Raw genomic sequence first — 17,122 nt, forward strand, 5'->3', positions numbered from 1 at the left:
CAAAACAAGATTTCATCAAATGGGACAGACACCCCATTGAAACCCCGCATGCAGAGTTCTGTAAGATTCTCCGACATGTCCAAAGGAAAACTACAAACAGTGCATACAGGGCAGAATTATGCCAATATCCACTAATAATACAAACTCAAAAAAGAGCAAAAGTTTTGGAAGCATCTAAAATACAGTGACCCCCTTTCATATCATTACCAAGCCCTGCAATGCCAAGAGCTGAGCAAAGAAAATAGTCCCCTCATCTAGCTGGTCCTGAGGCTGAGTTCACAAACCTGTTCTACTAACACACTGAAGCCTCAGGACCAGAACATCCAATCAATCAGGATAAACCAAATTACAACACAGTCAAAACAAAACTATATTGCTTATTGGGAAACATAAGCACAAAGCAAAACGCAGTGCTATCTGGCCCTAAATCGACAGTACACTGTGGCGAAATATTTGACCATGGTTACTGATCAAAACCTTGACAAAGTAAAGGCTCAGTGAGCACATCCTTGCCATTGAGAAGGGTAGACACAGGAAAACCTGGCTCCCTGTAGAGGAAAGGCTGTGCAACCACTGCACAACAGCAGAACCTGAGACAGAGCTGCATTTCCTGACAAAATGTAAAAAATATAAAACAATTAGAGAGTGTCATTTTCCCAAATGTGAAACCCTTATTCAAGGTTTCAAAGACCTCTCTGATGGCTACCCGTCCTGTTGGGGGAGGACGCAGAGAGCTGTGGGTTGGCAGCGCACTACATTGCTGCCTGCCATAAGTTGAGGGACAGTGTCTGACAGACCAATCAACCTGCACATGTCCTCTACTGTATGCTTATTGTTATTGTTGAATGTATGGTTATTTTGACCCTTGGTTATTGTTACTGCTGTCCCGTTGACAATTTTGATTCTCATTTTAATTTATTTTTTATATTGTAAATATCCAAAATAAGCTTTGGCAATATGTACATTGTTACGTCATGCCAATAAAGTGAATTGAATTGAAAATTGACTGATTGTAGCTGGATCACAACTAGACTGTGTGTGTGTGTGTGTGTGTGAGCCAGTGAATCCTGTGGCTGACTCCTCCCCTCCGTTCTTCCCAGGCGGTAGCTGCTTTTGCCGTGTCGGCCGTGGCGTCGCAGTGGGACAGGACTGGAAAGCCCTTCAACCCTCTGCTAGGAGAGACCTATGAACTAACGCGGTGAGGGGACAGGGCTGCAACGCTCCCATACAAAGTGACACAGAGAGGAGTTGTAAAAAGCTGTGTATCCCTGGACAGTTCCTTCCTGTCTTTGACTAGACTGCACACGTTATTGGCCTTTTTAATAGGACATCTTTACCTGCCTTCAAGCATGAATTTAACAACACTTGTTTTCCTCTGCTGACCTTATTTTCAGTAGGCTATGATAACAACCTTACTCCTTTTCACTTCCTTCCCCCTCCCAGCGAGGACCAGGGCTACAGGCTGATCTCGGAGCAGGTCAGCCACCACCCCCCTGTCAGTGCCTTCCATGCTGAGAGCCTGGTCGGGGACTTTGTCTTCCATGGCTCCATCTACCCCAAACTCAAGTTCTGGGGCAAGAGTGTGGAGGCTGAGCCCAAGGGAACTATCACACTAGAACTCCTCAAGTGAGTCAAACGTGGGTGGGCGGTAGGGGTTGTGTTTTATTTATTTTTATCTATACCTGGTCATAGGGTTTTGTTTGGTTGTTTTCTCAGTGCTTTGTCAAAGCCATTACACCTTCAGCTTCTGTAATCCTATTTTTCTTTACAAAGTCTCTCTTGTTGTGTGTGAGTCCATTGCATTGAGGCTGTGTTTGCTGCCCCTCCCCTCCTCTCCCCAGGCACGGTGAGGTCTATACGTGGACCAACCCTTTCTGCTGTGTACACAATGTCATCCTGGGCAAACTGTGGATCGAGCAGTATGGCACTGTAGAAATCCTCAACCACAGGTGAGTAAAGGACTGGATATTATAGTTTATCTTATTTTACCTTCAATTCCTGGTTTGGAAGCAGACAGATGTGTATATATCCATCACTTTCAGCATAGCGGACTTAGGGGTTAGTCTTACCTTCCATTTAAGTCAAATGTTCACTTCATCATGCATTGACGTCAATGGGAAACCAAGTGAAAATGTGTCTTAAGTGGTAGTTAGGATTCACCCTTTAATTTGTAAAGAGTAGTTGAGCCATAATGGTATGGAGTGACGACTGTCGTTGAGCCGTAATGGTATGGAGTGACGACTGTCGTTGAGCCGTAATGGTATGGAGTGACGACTGTCGTTGAGCCGTAATGGTATGGAGTGACGACTGTCGTTGAGCCGTAATGGTATGGAGTGACGACTGTCGTTGAGCCGTAATGGTATGGAGTGACGACTGTCGTTGAGCCGTAATGGTATGGAGTGACGACTGTCGTTGAGCCGTAATGGCATGGAGTGACGATGGTCGTTGAGCCGTAATGGTATGGAGTGACGACTGTCGTTGAGCCGTAATGGTATGGAGTGACGACTGTCGAGCCGTAATGGTATGGAGTGACGACTGTCGTTGAGCCGTAATGGCATGGAGTGACGATGGTCGTTGAGCCGTAATGGTATGGAGTGACGACTGTCGTTGAGCCGTAATGGTATGGAGTGACGACTGTCGTTGAGCCGTAATGGTATGGAGTGACGACTGTCGTTGAGCCGTAATGGTATGGAGTGACGACTGTCGTTGAGCCGTAATGGTATGGAGTGACGACTGTCGTTGAGCCGTAATGGTATGGAGTGACGACTGTCGTTGAGCCGTAATGGTATGGAGTGACGACTGTCGTTGAGCCGAATGGTATGGAGTCGTTGAGCCGTAATGGTATGGAGTGACGACTGTCGTTGAGCCGTAATGGTATGGAGTGACGACTGTCGTTGAGCCGTAATGGTATGGAGTGACGACTGTCGTTGAGCCGTAATGGTATGGAGTGACGACTGTCGTTGAGCCGTAATGGTATGGAGTGACGACTGTCGTTGAGCCGTAATGGTATGGAGTGACGACTGTCGTTGAGCCGTAATGGTATGGAGTGACGACTGTCGTTGAGCCGTAATGGTATGGAGTGACGACTGTCGTTGAGCCGTAATGGTATGGAGTGACGACTGTCGTTGAGCCGTAATGGTATGGAGTGACGACTGTCGTTGAGCCGTAATGGTATGGAGTGACGACTGTCGTTGAGCCGTAATGGTATGGAGTGACGACTGTCGTTGAGCCGTAATGGTATGGAGTGACGACTGTCGTTGAGCCATAATGGTATGGGTTTGTCTTTTCTCCTCATTGTTCTCATTCCTTTCCGTCCTGAGCAGTACTGGAGATAAGTGTGTGCTGAACTTCAAGCCGTGTGGCATGTTTGGGAAGGAGCTGCACAGGGTGGAGGGCTACATTCAAGATAAGAGGTATGTGGAGGTATTGGCATCATTCTGATAAACTGACTATGGCTTTCTTTTCTGGTCCAGAATTCACTGGTTCAGTTGTTAGTGTTTTGGTGACACTTTTGCCCGTGTCGTGTTCAGTAAGGTTTCTAAATGTTTTCTCCCTGCTAAACAATGTCCCTGGTGGGTATAATAAATAATATCTTCCATTTAGGAGACTCCAAAGCGACCTAGTCATGCATGCATCTATTTTACGAATGGGTGGCCCTGGGAATCAACCCGCATTCCTGGGGTTGAAAGTGCCATGCTCTACCAACTGAGCCGTACAGGACACACAATGATAGCACAGTGTCATTCTGTCAGTACAGCAGTATTTGGTTGCTGACGTCTCCTCCCGTCTCTGTCCCTGGCAGTAAAAAGAAGCTTTGTGTGATTTATGGGAAGTGGACCGAGTGCATGTGGAGCGTGGACCCCCAGACGTACGAGTCCAACAAGAAGGCTGAGAAGAAGGCAGACTCTAAGAAACAGAAGAGTCCGGTGAGTGGGCATCTCACAACATGGAGCAAATGAGATGTGTTTTTTTACATTTATTTTAGCAGGAAAGATGTAACAAGTCATACATGTCAAAAATGGGCAACCAGTGGGAAAAAAACAAAGACACGCAGACACGCGCATCAACACTTCAGAATCCAGAGAATTCATTTCAGAATACTAACGTAGAGCTTGCTTTACATCTCGCACCCAGTATAGCTTGGTCGCCCCCCAGTGGTCCACCTCCCTGCAAGTTATTTTCGAGGCAGATTGAGCCTAATAGTCTGTTTTTTTTAAATTACACTGAAGAAGGCACAGGGATGCCGAAACGTCGGTGGTTTCTTACCCAATCGATTACTGTGAGGTTATAGATATGGAGTGTGCGGCTCTTTTTGTTTTCATAGCTTGTGTTTTATTGTTTAACACATTGTAAATAGGCCTATACAACATTTACTTCTCTTGATATAACTCTCCTCTGATTTTGATTTCCTGATGATTCTGGCAGCATGCCATGACGTTATGTCAAGGGAAGAAAACAAAAATGTAGTCTATGGTAGGTCACTGTTGGTAGTCTGGAGCCTCTATGTATGTTCTATATATGGGTCTTTCAATGATGGAGCCAATGTGTGACAATGGTTTGAAACAAAAATGAAAAAGATTGCTATGCAGTTCCTCGTGTATTTAGAGAAATAAAGGTGAATTGATGCCAAATTAGCCCGTAACTCCACTGAACAACAACATAGGCCTAGGACTATGTCCTTTTAAAATGTGTCATTTCATAACTTTATCACCAGATTATATCGTGAATAGGGCCTGGCGTCATATCGAGTTAATTCAAATGTATTTAGTAGCGCGGATTTCCAAATGCCTGTATTGCAAGTATCTAGTTTTTTTGTTTTTGTTTTCATGAGTGTTTATGTCCTTGTTCTCATATCTTTTTGGTCTCGTCTCCTTCGCTTTCCGTGCTTTGCAGTATGCACCTTCCAGGACACAACAATCCCCTCCCCCCGAAACTCACAACGACAACAGAGATCGCCTCTCTGCGGTTATCAGCGACCGGTTGGACCAGAATCGTTCCTATGGACACCGAAACACATTGAGACATTATTTTACTGTAACAGAGGAGAACTTAACCTTTCTAACGCCCTCTTTGTCTTGACTCCCAAAATTACGCACAGAGCAGACTACTAAACGGGAGTATTAAGGAACATTGATTCTGGAAAAACGCTCGGTTTCTGTTGGCACAACATTACGGTGCCAAGTAGCCTAAGGCTAGCAGCATTTTAGCCACAAAGTGATATGTGCTAGCTGTTTAGTCTGTGTTTTTATAAATGTATCATGAGCTTAAAAAGCATTTATATGACGAATTGACAACTCGTTCTCATTCTGAGAAATAAGCATATGCTTATCCAGCTAGGTAGACTACTTGATCTCAACATCTAAACAAAGTGAACGGGATAGCATGCTGTTCACAGGTGTATGTTCATGGCAGTTCAACTGTTCTACCTTGTTAGCTAGCTAATATAGATCGATGTTGTCTCAGGGTTGCCATGGCTAGCTACAATTTCTAGCCTAATAACCACTCAAAACCTGCCCACTAGGCCTGAAAACTAGCCCCCCCAAAAATAAAAAAATAAGAAATAAAATAATGTTTTTGCAGCAAGAGAGGAGTTGGCGCATTTATCCCAGTTATCCATCCCTCTGTAGGAAGATGGAAAGGAGAGAGAGAGGAGATCCATCATGCTTCCAGTACATTAAGAGTTTTATTCTACTAATTAATCAATAACTACTATTTAAAATTTGATAGTCAAGTAATGAAGTTAATCTGTAACTCAGACTTCAACTTTCTAGCAAATGTTAGCTATCCTGCTACTACCTACAGGGCTCGAAACTAACTTTTCTTTTCATCACTGTCCCAGAATTGTCCCAAACTTATGATGAACTGTCCCAAATGACATTTTAAATGTTTTGATATGCCAACATGGGTCTACTCTAGGACCTAGGTCATTCAGTGATTTACAACAGAAACTAATGTGAGTAGTCTACTACTGAAATAGATAAAAGAGGACTGTCAATTGAGCCAGAAATTCACATATATATATTTTTTAAAGAAGCCAACATTATAATAATATTTATATACATTTTGCATAAATGTACATACATAATTAGCCTGCATGTAAAAGCCTAGCCTATGTTATGGTTAAATTTGTAACAAAAAGGGCATTTTCATAAAAAGCAAGATCAATGATTACTGCAAAAAGGAAAGTTAAACTATTTTGATAAGTGGGTCTTATGGTTGTGGAAGGCTTATATTTAGCCTAGATATCATTTTACAAGCCCTGAATTAATTTAGATTACTGCAGACTGTTTTTAAATGCTGTATGTTGACCCTAAACCCACTTGGCTACAATGTAATTTGTCATTCTACAATCCAGAATAATGGAAAGGAATATAGCGTTGGGTGTTGTGCAATAGTCTATCCAACACAATTGCACACAGTAGACTGTCATACCTGAGGCACAGAAATGTATGAAAACATTGTCATTACCTTGATGCATTCTCTGTGAAATCGAACAAGATGCTGCTGTAAATCAAGCAGACAACACATAATCAACATCAATTTACTAGGGATATTAGATCAAACGTGGATCACGGTACAACTGTCTTCACCGACGCAATGAATGGGACGCCAAAACTTTCTTTGCAAACACGTTTTCCCCGCACTTTAGCTGTTATTCACCTGGCAAGTATTCTGCATAATTATTGAAGAACCACGTTAATGACCGTATTGATATTGGCTTTAAGTTTAAGGTGACTTTCGGTTAGAAGCATTTGATTTTTACTAACCCAGACATTATTTTGGTTTTGTGTGCCCATGAAAACTGATTTCACGCCGTGACATAAGGACACAAAATATTACGTAGTCACAGCGCAACTCCCCATCCCGGATCCGGGATCGTGACTAAAGCCTCAGGCTCATTAGCATACCGCAACGTTAACGATTTCTGAAAATCGCAAATAAAATGAAAATAATGCGTCTGCTCTCAAGCTTAGCCTTTTCTTAACAACACTGTCATCTCAGATTTTCAAAATATGCTTTTGAACCATAGAAATTGACTAATTTGTGTAAGAGTATGCAAAGCTAGCATAGCATTTTGAGTAGCATTTAGCACGCAACATTTTCACAAAAACCAGATAACCAAATAAATAAAATCATTTACCTTTGAAGAGCTTCTGATGTTTTCAATGAGGAGACTCTCAGTTACATACCAAATGCGCAGTTTTTCCTGAAAGCGTCTGTGTGTAGGAGAAATCGTTCCGTTTTCTACATTGCGTCTGGCTACCGAAACGAACCGAAAATTCAGTCACCTACAACGTAAAACTTTTTCCGGATTAACTACATAATATCGACCGAAACATGGCAAACGTTGTTTGGAATCAATCCTCAAGGTGTTTTTTCACATATCTCTTCATTGATATGCAGTTCGTGGAAGCTTGCTTTCCTCTCTGTATCCCATGGAAAAATACTGGCAGCTGTCTTTTGCGCACCAATTTCGGCGCAGGACACCGGGCGGACACCTGGTAAATGTGGTCTCTTATGGTCAATCTTCCAATGATCTGCCTACAAATACGTCACAATGCTGCAGACACCTTGGGGAAACGACAGAAAGGGCAGGCTCATTCCTCTCGCATTCACAGCCATATAAGGAGACAATGGAAAACAGAGCCTCAAAAATCCTGCTCATTTCCTGGATGCCGTCTCATCTTGGTTTTGCCTGAAGCTCACGTTCTAGGGCACGCACAGAAAATATCTTGGTAGTTCTGGACACGTCAGAGTGTTTTCTTTCGAAAGCTATCAATTATATGCATAGTCGAGCATCTTTTTGTGACAAAATATCTTGTTTAAAACGGGAACGTTTTTCATCCAAAAATGAAATAGCGCCCCCAGAGCATCAACAGGTTAAATTAAAAAATATATATATATTTAACCTTTTATTTAACCAGGCAAGTCAGTTAAGAACAAATTATTATTTACAATGATGGCCTACCCCGGCCAAACTCGAACCCGGACGACGCTGGGCCAATTGTGCGCCGCCCTGTGGCACTCCCAATCACGGCCGGATGTGATATAGCCTGGAATCGAACCAGGGTCTGTAGTCACACCTCTAGCACTCCGGTACAGTACCTTAGACTGCTGCACCACTCGGGAGCCCAAGCATTTGCGAGATCTCGATGCCATAAAAACTGTCCAACGACAAGATCCAGGATTATTTATTTATTTATTTATAGCCCCTTTTTCTCCCCAATTTTGTGATATCCAATTGCGATCCAATTCTGATCTTGTCTCAAACTCACCCGGTCGACGCTGGGCCAATTGTGTGTCGCCCTATGGGAGACTCCTCGTCACGTCCGGTTGTGACAATCTGGCATCGAACCCGGGTCCCTCTCCCCTTAATGTATTGACATTAACAAAATTGGCAGATTATTATCGATGACTTATCAACAGCGGAAACAAGTTGTCCACCGCAGAAAATCCTCGCCGGTACCCTAGTTTCTAGAAAGACCCATATAGTAAACCAGTGAGAAAAGTATGTTCATTTCAGTATTCTGTTTGTAATAGACATGGTATACTCATGGTACACGAAGTAAACATCCCTTGTTTAAGTAGATGTTTTTTGTTGTTGCTTTTATTCATGAGGAAAAATACACATTTGGTTTTGAAAAAGGGGCTATTTATATCAGACGTGTGTCTGCGCGCGCCTGTGTGGTCTGTGTGTACCTGTCTGTATCTGTGTGTACCTGTGTGGTCTGTGTGTACCGGTGTGGTCTGTGTGTACCGGTGTGGTCTGTGTGTACCGGTGTGGTCTGTGTGTACCGGTGTGGTCTGTGTGTACCGGTGTGGTCTGTGTGTACCGGTGTGGTCTGTGTGTACCGGTGTGGTCTGTGTGTACCTGTGTGGTCTGTGTGTACCTGTGTGGTCTGTGTGTACCGGTGTGGTCTGTGTGTACCGGTGTGTGGTCTGTGTGTACCGGTGTGGTCTGTGTGTACCGGTGTGGTCTGTGTGTACCGGTGTGGTCTGTGTGTACCGGTGTGGTCTGTGTGTACCGGTGTGGTCTGTGTGTGTACCGGTGTGGTCTGTGTGTACCGGTGTGGTCTGTGTGTACCGGTGTGGTCTGTGTGTACCGGTGTGGTCTGTGTGTACCGGTGTGGTCTGTGTGTACCGGTGTGGTCTGTGTGTACCGGTGTGGTCTGTGTGTACCGGTGTGGTCTGTGTGTGTACCGGTGTGGTCTGTGTGTACCGGTGTGGTCTGTGTGTACCGGTGTGGTCTGTGTGTACCGGTGTGGTCTGTGTGTACCGGTGTGGTCTGTGTGTGTACTGGTGTGTTCTGTGTGTACCGGTGTGGTCTGTGTGTACCTGTGTGGTCTGTGTGTACCGGTGTGGTCTGTGTGTACCGGTGTGGTCTGTGTGTACCGGTGTGGTCTGTGTGTACCGGTGTGGTCTGTGTGTGTACTGGTGTGTTCTGTGTGTACCGGTGTGGTCTGTGTGTACCGGTGTGGTCTGTGTGTACCGGTGTGGTCTGTGTGTACCGGTGTGGTCTGTGGTCTGTGTACCGGTGTGGTCTGTGTGTGTACTGGTGTGTTCTGTGTGTACCGGTGTGGTCTGTGTGTACCTGTGTGGTCTGTGTGTACCGGTGTGGTCTGTGTGTACCGGTGTGGTCTGTGTGTACCGGTGTGGTCTGTGTGTGTACTGGTGTGTTCTGTGTGTACCGGTGTGGTCTGTGTGTGTACTGGTGTGTTCTGTGTGTACCGGTGTGGTCTGTGTGTACCGGTGTGGTCTGTGTGTACCTGTGTGGTCTGTGTGTACCGGTGTGGTCTGTGTGTGTACCGGTGTGGTCTGTGTGTGTACTGGTGTGTTCTGTGTGTACCGGTGTGGTCTGTGTGTACCTGTGTGGTCTGTGTGTACCGGTGTGGTCTGTGTGTACCGGTGTGGTCTGTGTGGTCTGTGTATACCGGTGTGGTCGGTGTGGTCTGTGTGTACCTGTGTGGTCTGTGTGTACCGGTGTGGTCTGTGTGTACCGGTGTGTTCTGTGTGTACCGGTGTGGTCTGTGTGTACCTGTGTGGTCTGTGTGTACCGGTGTGGTCTGTGTGGTCTGTGTGTGTACTGGTGTGGTCTGTGTGTACCGGTGTGGTCTGTGTGTACCGGTGTGGTCTGTGTGTACCGGTGTGGTCTGTGTGTACCGGTGTGGTCTGTGTGTACCTGTGTGGTCTGTGTGTACCGGTGTGGTCTGTGTGTACCGGTGTGGTCTGTGTGGTCTGTGTATACCGGTGTGGTCGGTGTGGTCTGTGTGTACCTGTGTGGTCTGTGTGTACCGGTGTGGTCTGTGTGTACCGGTGTGGTCTGTGTGTACCGGTGTGGTCTGTGTGTACCGGTGTGGTCTGTGTGTACCGGTGTGGTCTGTGTGTACCGGTGTGGTCTGTGTGTACCGGTGTGGTCTGTGTGTACCGGTGTGGTCTGTGTGTACCGGTGTGGTCTGTGTGTACCGGTGGTGTGGTCTGTGTCTGTGTGTACCGGTGTGGTCTGTGTGTACCGGTGTGGTGTGTGTCTGTGTGTCTGTGTGTACCGGTGTGGTCTGTGTGTACCGGTGTGGTCGGTGTGGTCTGTGTGGTCGGTGTGGTCTGTGTGGTCTGTGTGTGTACCGGTGTGGTCTGTGTGTACCGGTGTGGTCTGTGTGTACCTGTGTGGTCTGTGTGTGTACCGGTGTGGTCTGTGTGTACCTGTGTGGTCTGTGTGTACCGGTGTGGTCTGTGTGTACCGGTGTGGTCTGTGTGTACCGGTGTGGTCTGTGTGTACCGGTGTGGTCTGTGTGTACCGGTGTGGTCTGTGTGTACCTGTGTGTACCTGTGTGTACCGGTGTGGTCTGTGTGTACCGGTGTGGTCTGTGTGTACCGGTGTGGTCTGTGTGTACCGGTGTGGTCTGTGTGGTCGGTGTGGTCTGTGTGTACCGGTGTGGTCTGTGTGTGTACCGGTGTGGTCTGTGTGTACCGGTGTGGTCTGTGTGGTCTGTGTGTACCTGTGTGGTCTGTGTGTGTACCGGTGTGGTCTGTGTGTACCTGTGTGGTCTGTGTGTACCGGTGTGGTCTGTGTGTACCGGTGTGGTCTGTGTGTACCGGTGTGGTCTGTGTGTACCGGTGTGGTCTGTGTGTACCGGTGTGGTCTGTGTGTACCTGTGTGGTCTGTGTGTGTACCGGTGTGGTCTGTGTGTACCTGTGTGGTCTGTGTGTACCGGTGTGGTCTGTGTGTACCGGTGTGGTCTGTGTGTACCGGTGTGTACCGGTGTGGTCTGTGTTTACCGGTGTGGTCTGTGTGTACCGGTGTGGTCTGTGTGTACCTGTGTGTACCGGTGTGGTCTGTGTTTACCGGTGTGGTCTGTGTGTACCGGTGTGGTCTGTGTGTACCGGTGTGGTCTGTGTGTACCTGTGTGTACCGGTGTGGTCTGTGTTTACCGGTGTGGTCTGTGTGTACCGGTGTGGTCTGTGTGTACCTGTGTGTACCGGTGTGGTCTGTGTGTACCGGTGTGGTCTGTGTGTACCTGTGTGTACCGGTGTGGTCTGTGTGTACCGGTGTGGTCTGTGTGTACCTGTGTGTACCTGTGTGGTCTGTGTGTACCGGTGTGGTCTGTGTACCTGTACACAGGAGGAGTCTGAGGGGGTCGACGGCGACGATGCAGACAACATGCCTGAGGTCCTGGAGACGGTAGCTGTGATCCCTGGCAGCACCCTGCTGTGGAGGATATCGTCACGACCCCAACACTCTGCTCAGGTAACGCACGCCGGCGTGTAAACAAAGTTGACATTCACAAGTTGACATTCACATGCTCGTACACACACAAGTTGACATTCACATGCTCGTACACACATACAAGTTGACATTCACATGCTCGTACACACATACAAGTTGACATTCACATGCTCGTACACACATACAAGTTGACATTCACATGCTCGTACACACACACACAAGTTGACATTCACATGCTCGTACACACACACACAAGTTGACATTCACATGCTCGTACACACACACACAAGAAGACATTCACATGCTCGTACACACATACAAGTTGACATTCACATGCTCGTACACACATACAAGTTGACATTCACATGCTCGTACACACATACAAGTTGAGCGTATATGTTTCTTATGCCGGTCCCTAGTGGCCAAAAGATCAATTACCTGTGATCACCTAGGCACAGGTGTGTCTAGGATATTTCATTGCTTTGTCCTCCACACACTGATGAAGGCCTAAGCCGATGCCCGTTGGTGTATTTTAGTAATGACTTGGCCCATAAATAAAGGCTTTTAAATCTTTCAAACCCACACGAGTGCCCGGACTATAATTTTGCCTTATTCTTCTCAATTACTATTCCCTTCCAAGAGCACCTGTGATTGTTCTGGAGTACCTGAAGCACTCCTACTTAAGTTTATACACACACTTCGATTTTGATGGTGTTAATTCTGTAGGATCTTGTTTTTCCAGATGTATAACTTCACTAACTTTGCCATGTCGCTGAATGAGCTGGAGCCTGGTATGCAGGCCACCCTGGCCCCCACAGACTGCCGCCTGCGGCCGGACATCAGAGCCATGGAGAACGGAGATATGGGTAATAGTCTTTCTGCTACATCCCCACACTTGCTAGACGAGGCTGCCCTCTAGCATTCCCTTTGGGTGGTGCATTCACATGTCCTATTTGTTTTCAGATTCTGTTCTGTGTGTGTGTGTGTGTGGCGGGGTTAAAAGCCATTGAACAGTAAAATATCCACATAGCCAAAGTATTGGTCTGGTTTATTGAAGTTATGGTTGTGTGACCGTTTTTAATTACAGAATAATACAGTGGTCAGGAGGGCCATGTATCAAATGGGTAATAGAAGATCCTATGTTCTTGTTTGTGCAGATCAGGCCAGTCGAGAGAAGGAGAGGCTGGAGGAGAAACAGAGGTCGGCGCGGAAAGACCGTTCCAAGGACGAGGAGAAATGGTCCACTCGGTGAGAACTTGGGTGTCCTCACATTTCAAGATTAACATTTCTTTCATAAAATACTTGCATAATAATAAGGTAAACAGTGGTGTGTGTATATATATGTATATGTGTGTATGTGTATGTATGTATGTATGTATGTATGTATGTATGTATGTATGTATGTATGTATGTATGTATGTATGTGTATATATATATATGTGTGTGTGTGTGTGTGTGTGTGTGTGTGTGTATATATGTATGTATGTATGTATGTATGTATGTGTGTGTGTGTGTGTGTGTGTGTGTGTGTGTGTGTGTGTGTGTGTGTGTGTGTGTGTGTGTGTGTGTGTGTGTGTGTGTGTGTGTGTGTGTGTGTGTGTGTGTTTTTTTTTTTATTGGTTTTTTTAAGTAAACCATAATTGTGTTTTATCGGGTCTTCCAGATGGTTCCAGTCAGGTACAAACCCCTACACGTCCTCTCAGGACTGGCTCTACAAAGGGGGCTACTTTGATAGGAAATACTCTGACCTTCCTGATATCTACTGATCCAGGGGGGAGGTTCTATGAACACCTGCTGAACCACCCCCAACCCCCCCCTGGCACGCCCCTGTTCTAAGCACCACACGGTCTCCCGTTGGAACTCTGAAGCGGTGATAGCCTCTCCTTGTACAACACATGCGTCTGTGTTAGCACAACCCTCTCCTCCCCAGTCTCCTGACAGTGATGAAAGGGAACAGTCAACGGTGAAATCAGGGATGTGAATGCTCCTTTGACTGATAACGGGTTCTTTGGGACATCTTTGGTGGCAGCACAGGCGGAAGCAGACATGAACAGATACTGTGAGTCTGGAGGAGACTGTTTAGTTCTTGAACAGGAGTGCATTGTGGGTACCCCTCCCTATCAGACCTGGGTTGAGTACCTATTTCAAATATTCAAAATACTTGAGCTTGATTTAAATTGTTTGGCATGTGGAGTTTGCACTTTTGGAATGATTTCATTGGTTCCGTTGCGCCTGACAAGCTAAACAAAGCACACCTGGAGTATTCCACCCAGGTCTGGCTGTCCCCTATATACGTCCAGAGGACAAGCTTCTCATCACTGTAATGTAACCTGTATGTATAGATAAGAATGATCATGTGACCATATAGGCCAATCACACACATCTAGCCACATTGGCCACTGCTCAGTCTGTGAATACAGCCCCTGATTCGGGCAGTCGGCTAGTAATTCCCCCATCACACAATATTCCTTTTGTTACTCTTCTGCATGGCTTTTGGCTAGCTAGCTAACAGTGTTAGCGACCCCTGGCTCTGTGGCGGTGGACCTACCGTACGTTCGGCCCGGCTGCTGTTGTTTACATAGTCAGTCAATTTAGAGTGTTCTCGTAATCACGAGTAAGAAAATAACAATGAGCGTTACTAAGATTATAAGAAGAGTATAATGGGTACCAGAGGAGGCTGGTGTGGGAGCTATAGGAGGAAGAGCTCATTGTAATGGCTGGAATGGAGTTATTGGAACGGTATCAAACGCGTCGAGCATATGGAAATCACGTTTGACTCCATCCCAGACATTACAATGAGCCCGTTCTCCTATAGCCCCTCCCACTAGCCTCCACTAGGGTGTGAGTGTGTGTATGAATGACCGTAGTGATTTGTACAGAATCTTAAGCCATATGGTTCCTTTTAACTACAGGTAAAACTGCAAGGGTGGTTTGCTGTGCGTGCAGTCATTGGCTATGAATAAATGAATTGATAATTGTTACCTCAAGAACTAAATAATAGTTATCGCCAGAGCATGATAACGCATTTTTCATGTAAGATATACATGTATGTAAATACCTACTTTTTTTGTATAAATATAGCTAGCTAATCATCATAATACTGTCCAACCAGCTGAAAGTGCATTTGGAATTGAATGGAATTATAGCCTATATGAAGTAGAAGTCATTGTGTAATATTACCAACTTCCCTTGTAAGCATATTGTTGCCTTCCTCGCGTTAGGAACTCTTTGTGGCTTTAAACCACACACTCTCACTTCACTGATCTCTTTGACAACGACGAGCCATTATGTGTAAGTTCTTATTTATAAGAGACTGTGGCATTTAATCTTTTTTTCTTTCTTTTTTTTTTTAAACAGAAATATTCACACTCATGCAATATACTATAGGGGTATATATTTATTTTTGGGGGATTCATGTGCAGTTAATTGTACTGTGGTGAACATTTAGCCTTGTAGATTAGATCTGCATGCATGAATCAAAGTGTAAACCAACGTGTTTCTGCTCTGGAGGATTTTCAAAGCAGCAGATGACTCTCTAGTGTCGGTCTAGTGAAACATGTTATGTTGACCATTGGGAATGCTCTTCATGCGAGTGCTAACGGAATCTCTTGACGTTATACGATAGTGAAATGTAGGGGGATTTAGTTTGGATTTACCATGTTACACTGTGCATTTGAAACAACTGTCAAATCTATGCAACCAACCAATAGCGCTTAGTGTCTCTGTATACCTTTTACATGTATAATAATACACATAAATACTTTAGTTTTGTCACCGGCAGGCAAACCGACATTTAGATGACTGTATTGGCAGCTTCCTTGACTGTAGATGAGCCCATCTCATAAGTGATTGTGTCCATTTGGTTTGTGGATCACCATGGTAGAGTTTCTAAGTAAAGAGTGTAAAGATGACTTGACAGTTTAGAGCAATTTGATCTTGACGGAGTACTTGTGCCTCTCTCGTCTGTTTGCTACTTATTTTGTTATTTTTTTTCTTTTAGCCCGACACGTCACAAAATGACGTCTGTTGCTTTAACAACTGTCTTTTTTTGTTGTTGTGGAATTGCTGGTGGTTTGAGAAATGGACAACGGAATGTGGCAAAAAGATACGGCGAACCAAGAAGCCTTGCGTTGTCTTAGGTTGATTGATACGTTTTTTCCCCCATGGTTATACTTAGTGCCTAAATTTAAGTAAGCCAATTTTCTGAACCCTTTTTTTTTATTTATTTTTTTTACCTGCATTTCATTTAATATTTAAGGTGTTTTTAGGTTTATCAGATGAGTTTTTGGCCCATTTGTTTTTCTAACCCATTGCTCTATACAGTACTTTATTTTTGTCCATAACACTTTGAAATGTTTAGGTCAGAAGAAGTGTCCGTTTTTTCACCGTGTGTACAGGAAATGTATGTAAAAACTGATCACTACTTCGGGGTTGTGTCCACACACTTCATCACATTTCATCAAATTCTAATTTGTTAACTAGCAACTTTAAGACTAATGCACCAACATTAAAAAAAGTAGATTTTAACTTGCTTTGTGTGGTGTTTAATTGTGTAAGAGTACCTTCTACACTGACATTCCTAATGCTTTGTACACTCTGTTTTTCCATGACAGCTTTCACCTGGATTTTCCTGATCAGTCTATGATCCCTTATTGATGTCACTTGTGAAAATCCACTTCAGTCATTGTAGATTAAGTGGAGGAGATATGTTAAATAATTATTTTAAGCCTCGAGACAATTGTTTATGTGGGCAAGATGGATTTAATTGCCCTTTTGAATGGGGTATGGTGGCAGGCACAACAGTTTCCATGTCTATCAAGAATGGTCCACCACCCAAAGGACATCCAGCCAACTTGACACAACTGCATTGGAGTCAACATGGGCCAGCATCCATGTGGAACGCTTTCGACAACTTGAAGAGGCCATGCCCTGATGAATTGAGGCTGTTCTGAGGGTGAAAAGGGTGTGCAACTCAATATTAGGAAGATGTTCCTAATGTTTTGTACACTGTGTAAATTGTGTTTGACCATTTTGAAAATCCTTTCAAATCTTTTCCCTTGTCTCTCTGAGGTGTTTAGTACAGTGGAATCACAAGCAAATAGCATATTTTGTGAAATGGATTTATTTTTTAAATGATTTAAACAAACCTTTGGCAAGAATATTATTCCAGATGTTTTATTTTGAACTGGGAATATTTGTGTAATTTCTGTACTTTAGACAGCTTGCTAGTTTATGGGCAACATCTAATGAAATCCTAATTATAGTTTAACTTCATGCTCTTTTATTTTACAATAATATTGAACATTAAGTGAACTTCCTCAAAAGGAAAGATTCATCCATTTTTAATGTTATATCGAATTTGTGCATCACTGAGCAATGTTCTATCGATTTTCCCAGGAT

At 44.6% G+C, this 17,122-nt stretch overlaps 1 protein-coding gene across 3 annotated transcripts in view; it reads left to right on the forward strand.

The window, feature by feature from the left end:
* LOC135504562 (oxysterol-binding protein-related protein 2-like) overlaps window positions 1–16,249 on the forward strand; it is a 33,135-nt gene extending 16,886 nt beyond the window's left edge. For all 3 annotated transcript variants that reach the window (XM_064923267.1, XM_064923268.1, XM_064923269.1), the window contains exons 6-14: window positions 1,101–1,198; window positions 1,444–1,626; window positions 1,842–1,949; window positions 3,324–3,413; window positions 3,803–3,926; window positions 11,618–11,743; window positions 12,465–12,588; window positions 12,880–12,970; window positions 13,386–16,249. In XM_064923267.1, coding sequence (XP_064779339.1) covers window positions 1,101–1,198; window positions 1,444–1,626; window positions 1,842–1,949; window positions 3,324–3,413; window positions 3,803–3,926; window positions 11,618–11,743; window positions 12,465–12,588; window positions 12,880–12,970; window positions 13,386–13,488 — 1,047 coding nt within the window. In that variant the 3' untranslated portion in view covers window positions 13,489–16,249. The remainder of the gene's footprint in view (window positions 1–1,100; window positions 1,199–1,443; window positions 1,627–1,841; window positions 1,950–3,323; window positions 3,414–3,802; window positions 3,927–11,617; window positions 11,744–12,464; window positions 12,589–12,879; window positions 12,971–13,385) is intronic.
* Window positions 16,250–17,122: the final 873 nt, after the last annotated feature.

The sequence above is a fragment of the Oncorhynchus masou genome, chromosome 18, assembly GCF_036934945.1.
Source record: "Oncorhynchus masou masou isolate Uvic2021 chromosome 18, UVic_Omas_1.1, whole genome shotgun sequence".
Classification (NCBI taxonomy): domain Eukaryota; kingdom Metazoa; phylum Chordata; class Actinopteri; order Salmoniformes; family Salmonidae; genus Oncorhynchus; species Oncorhynchus masou.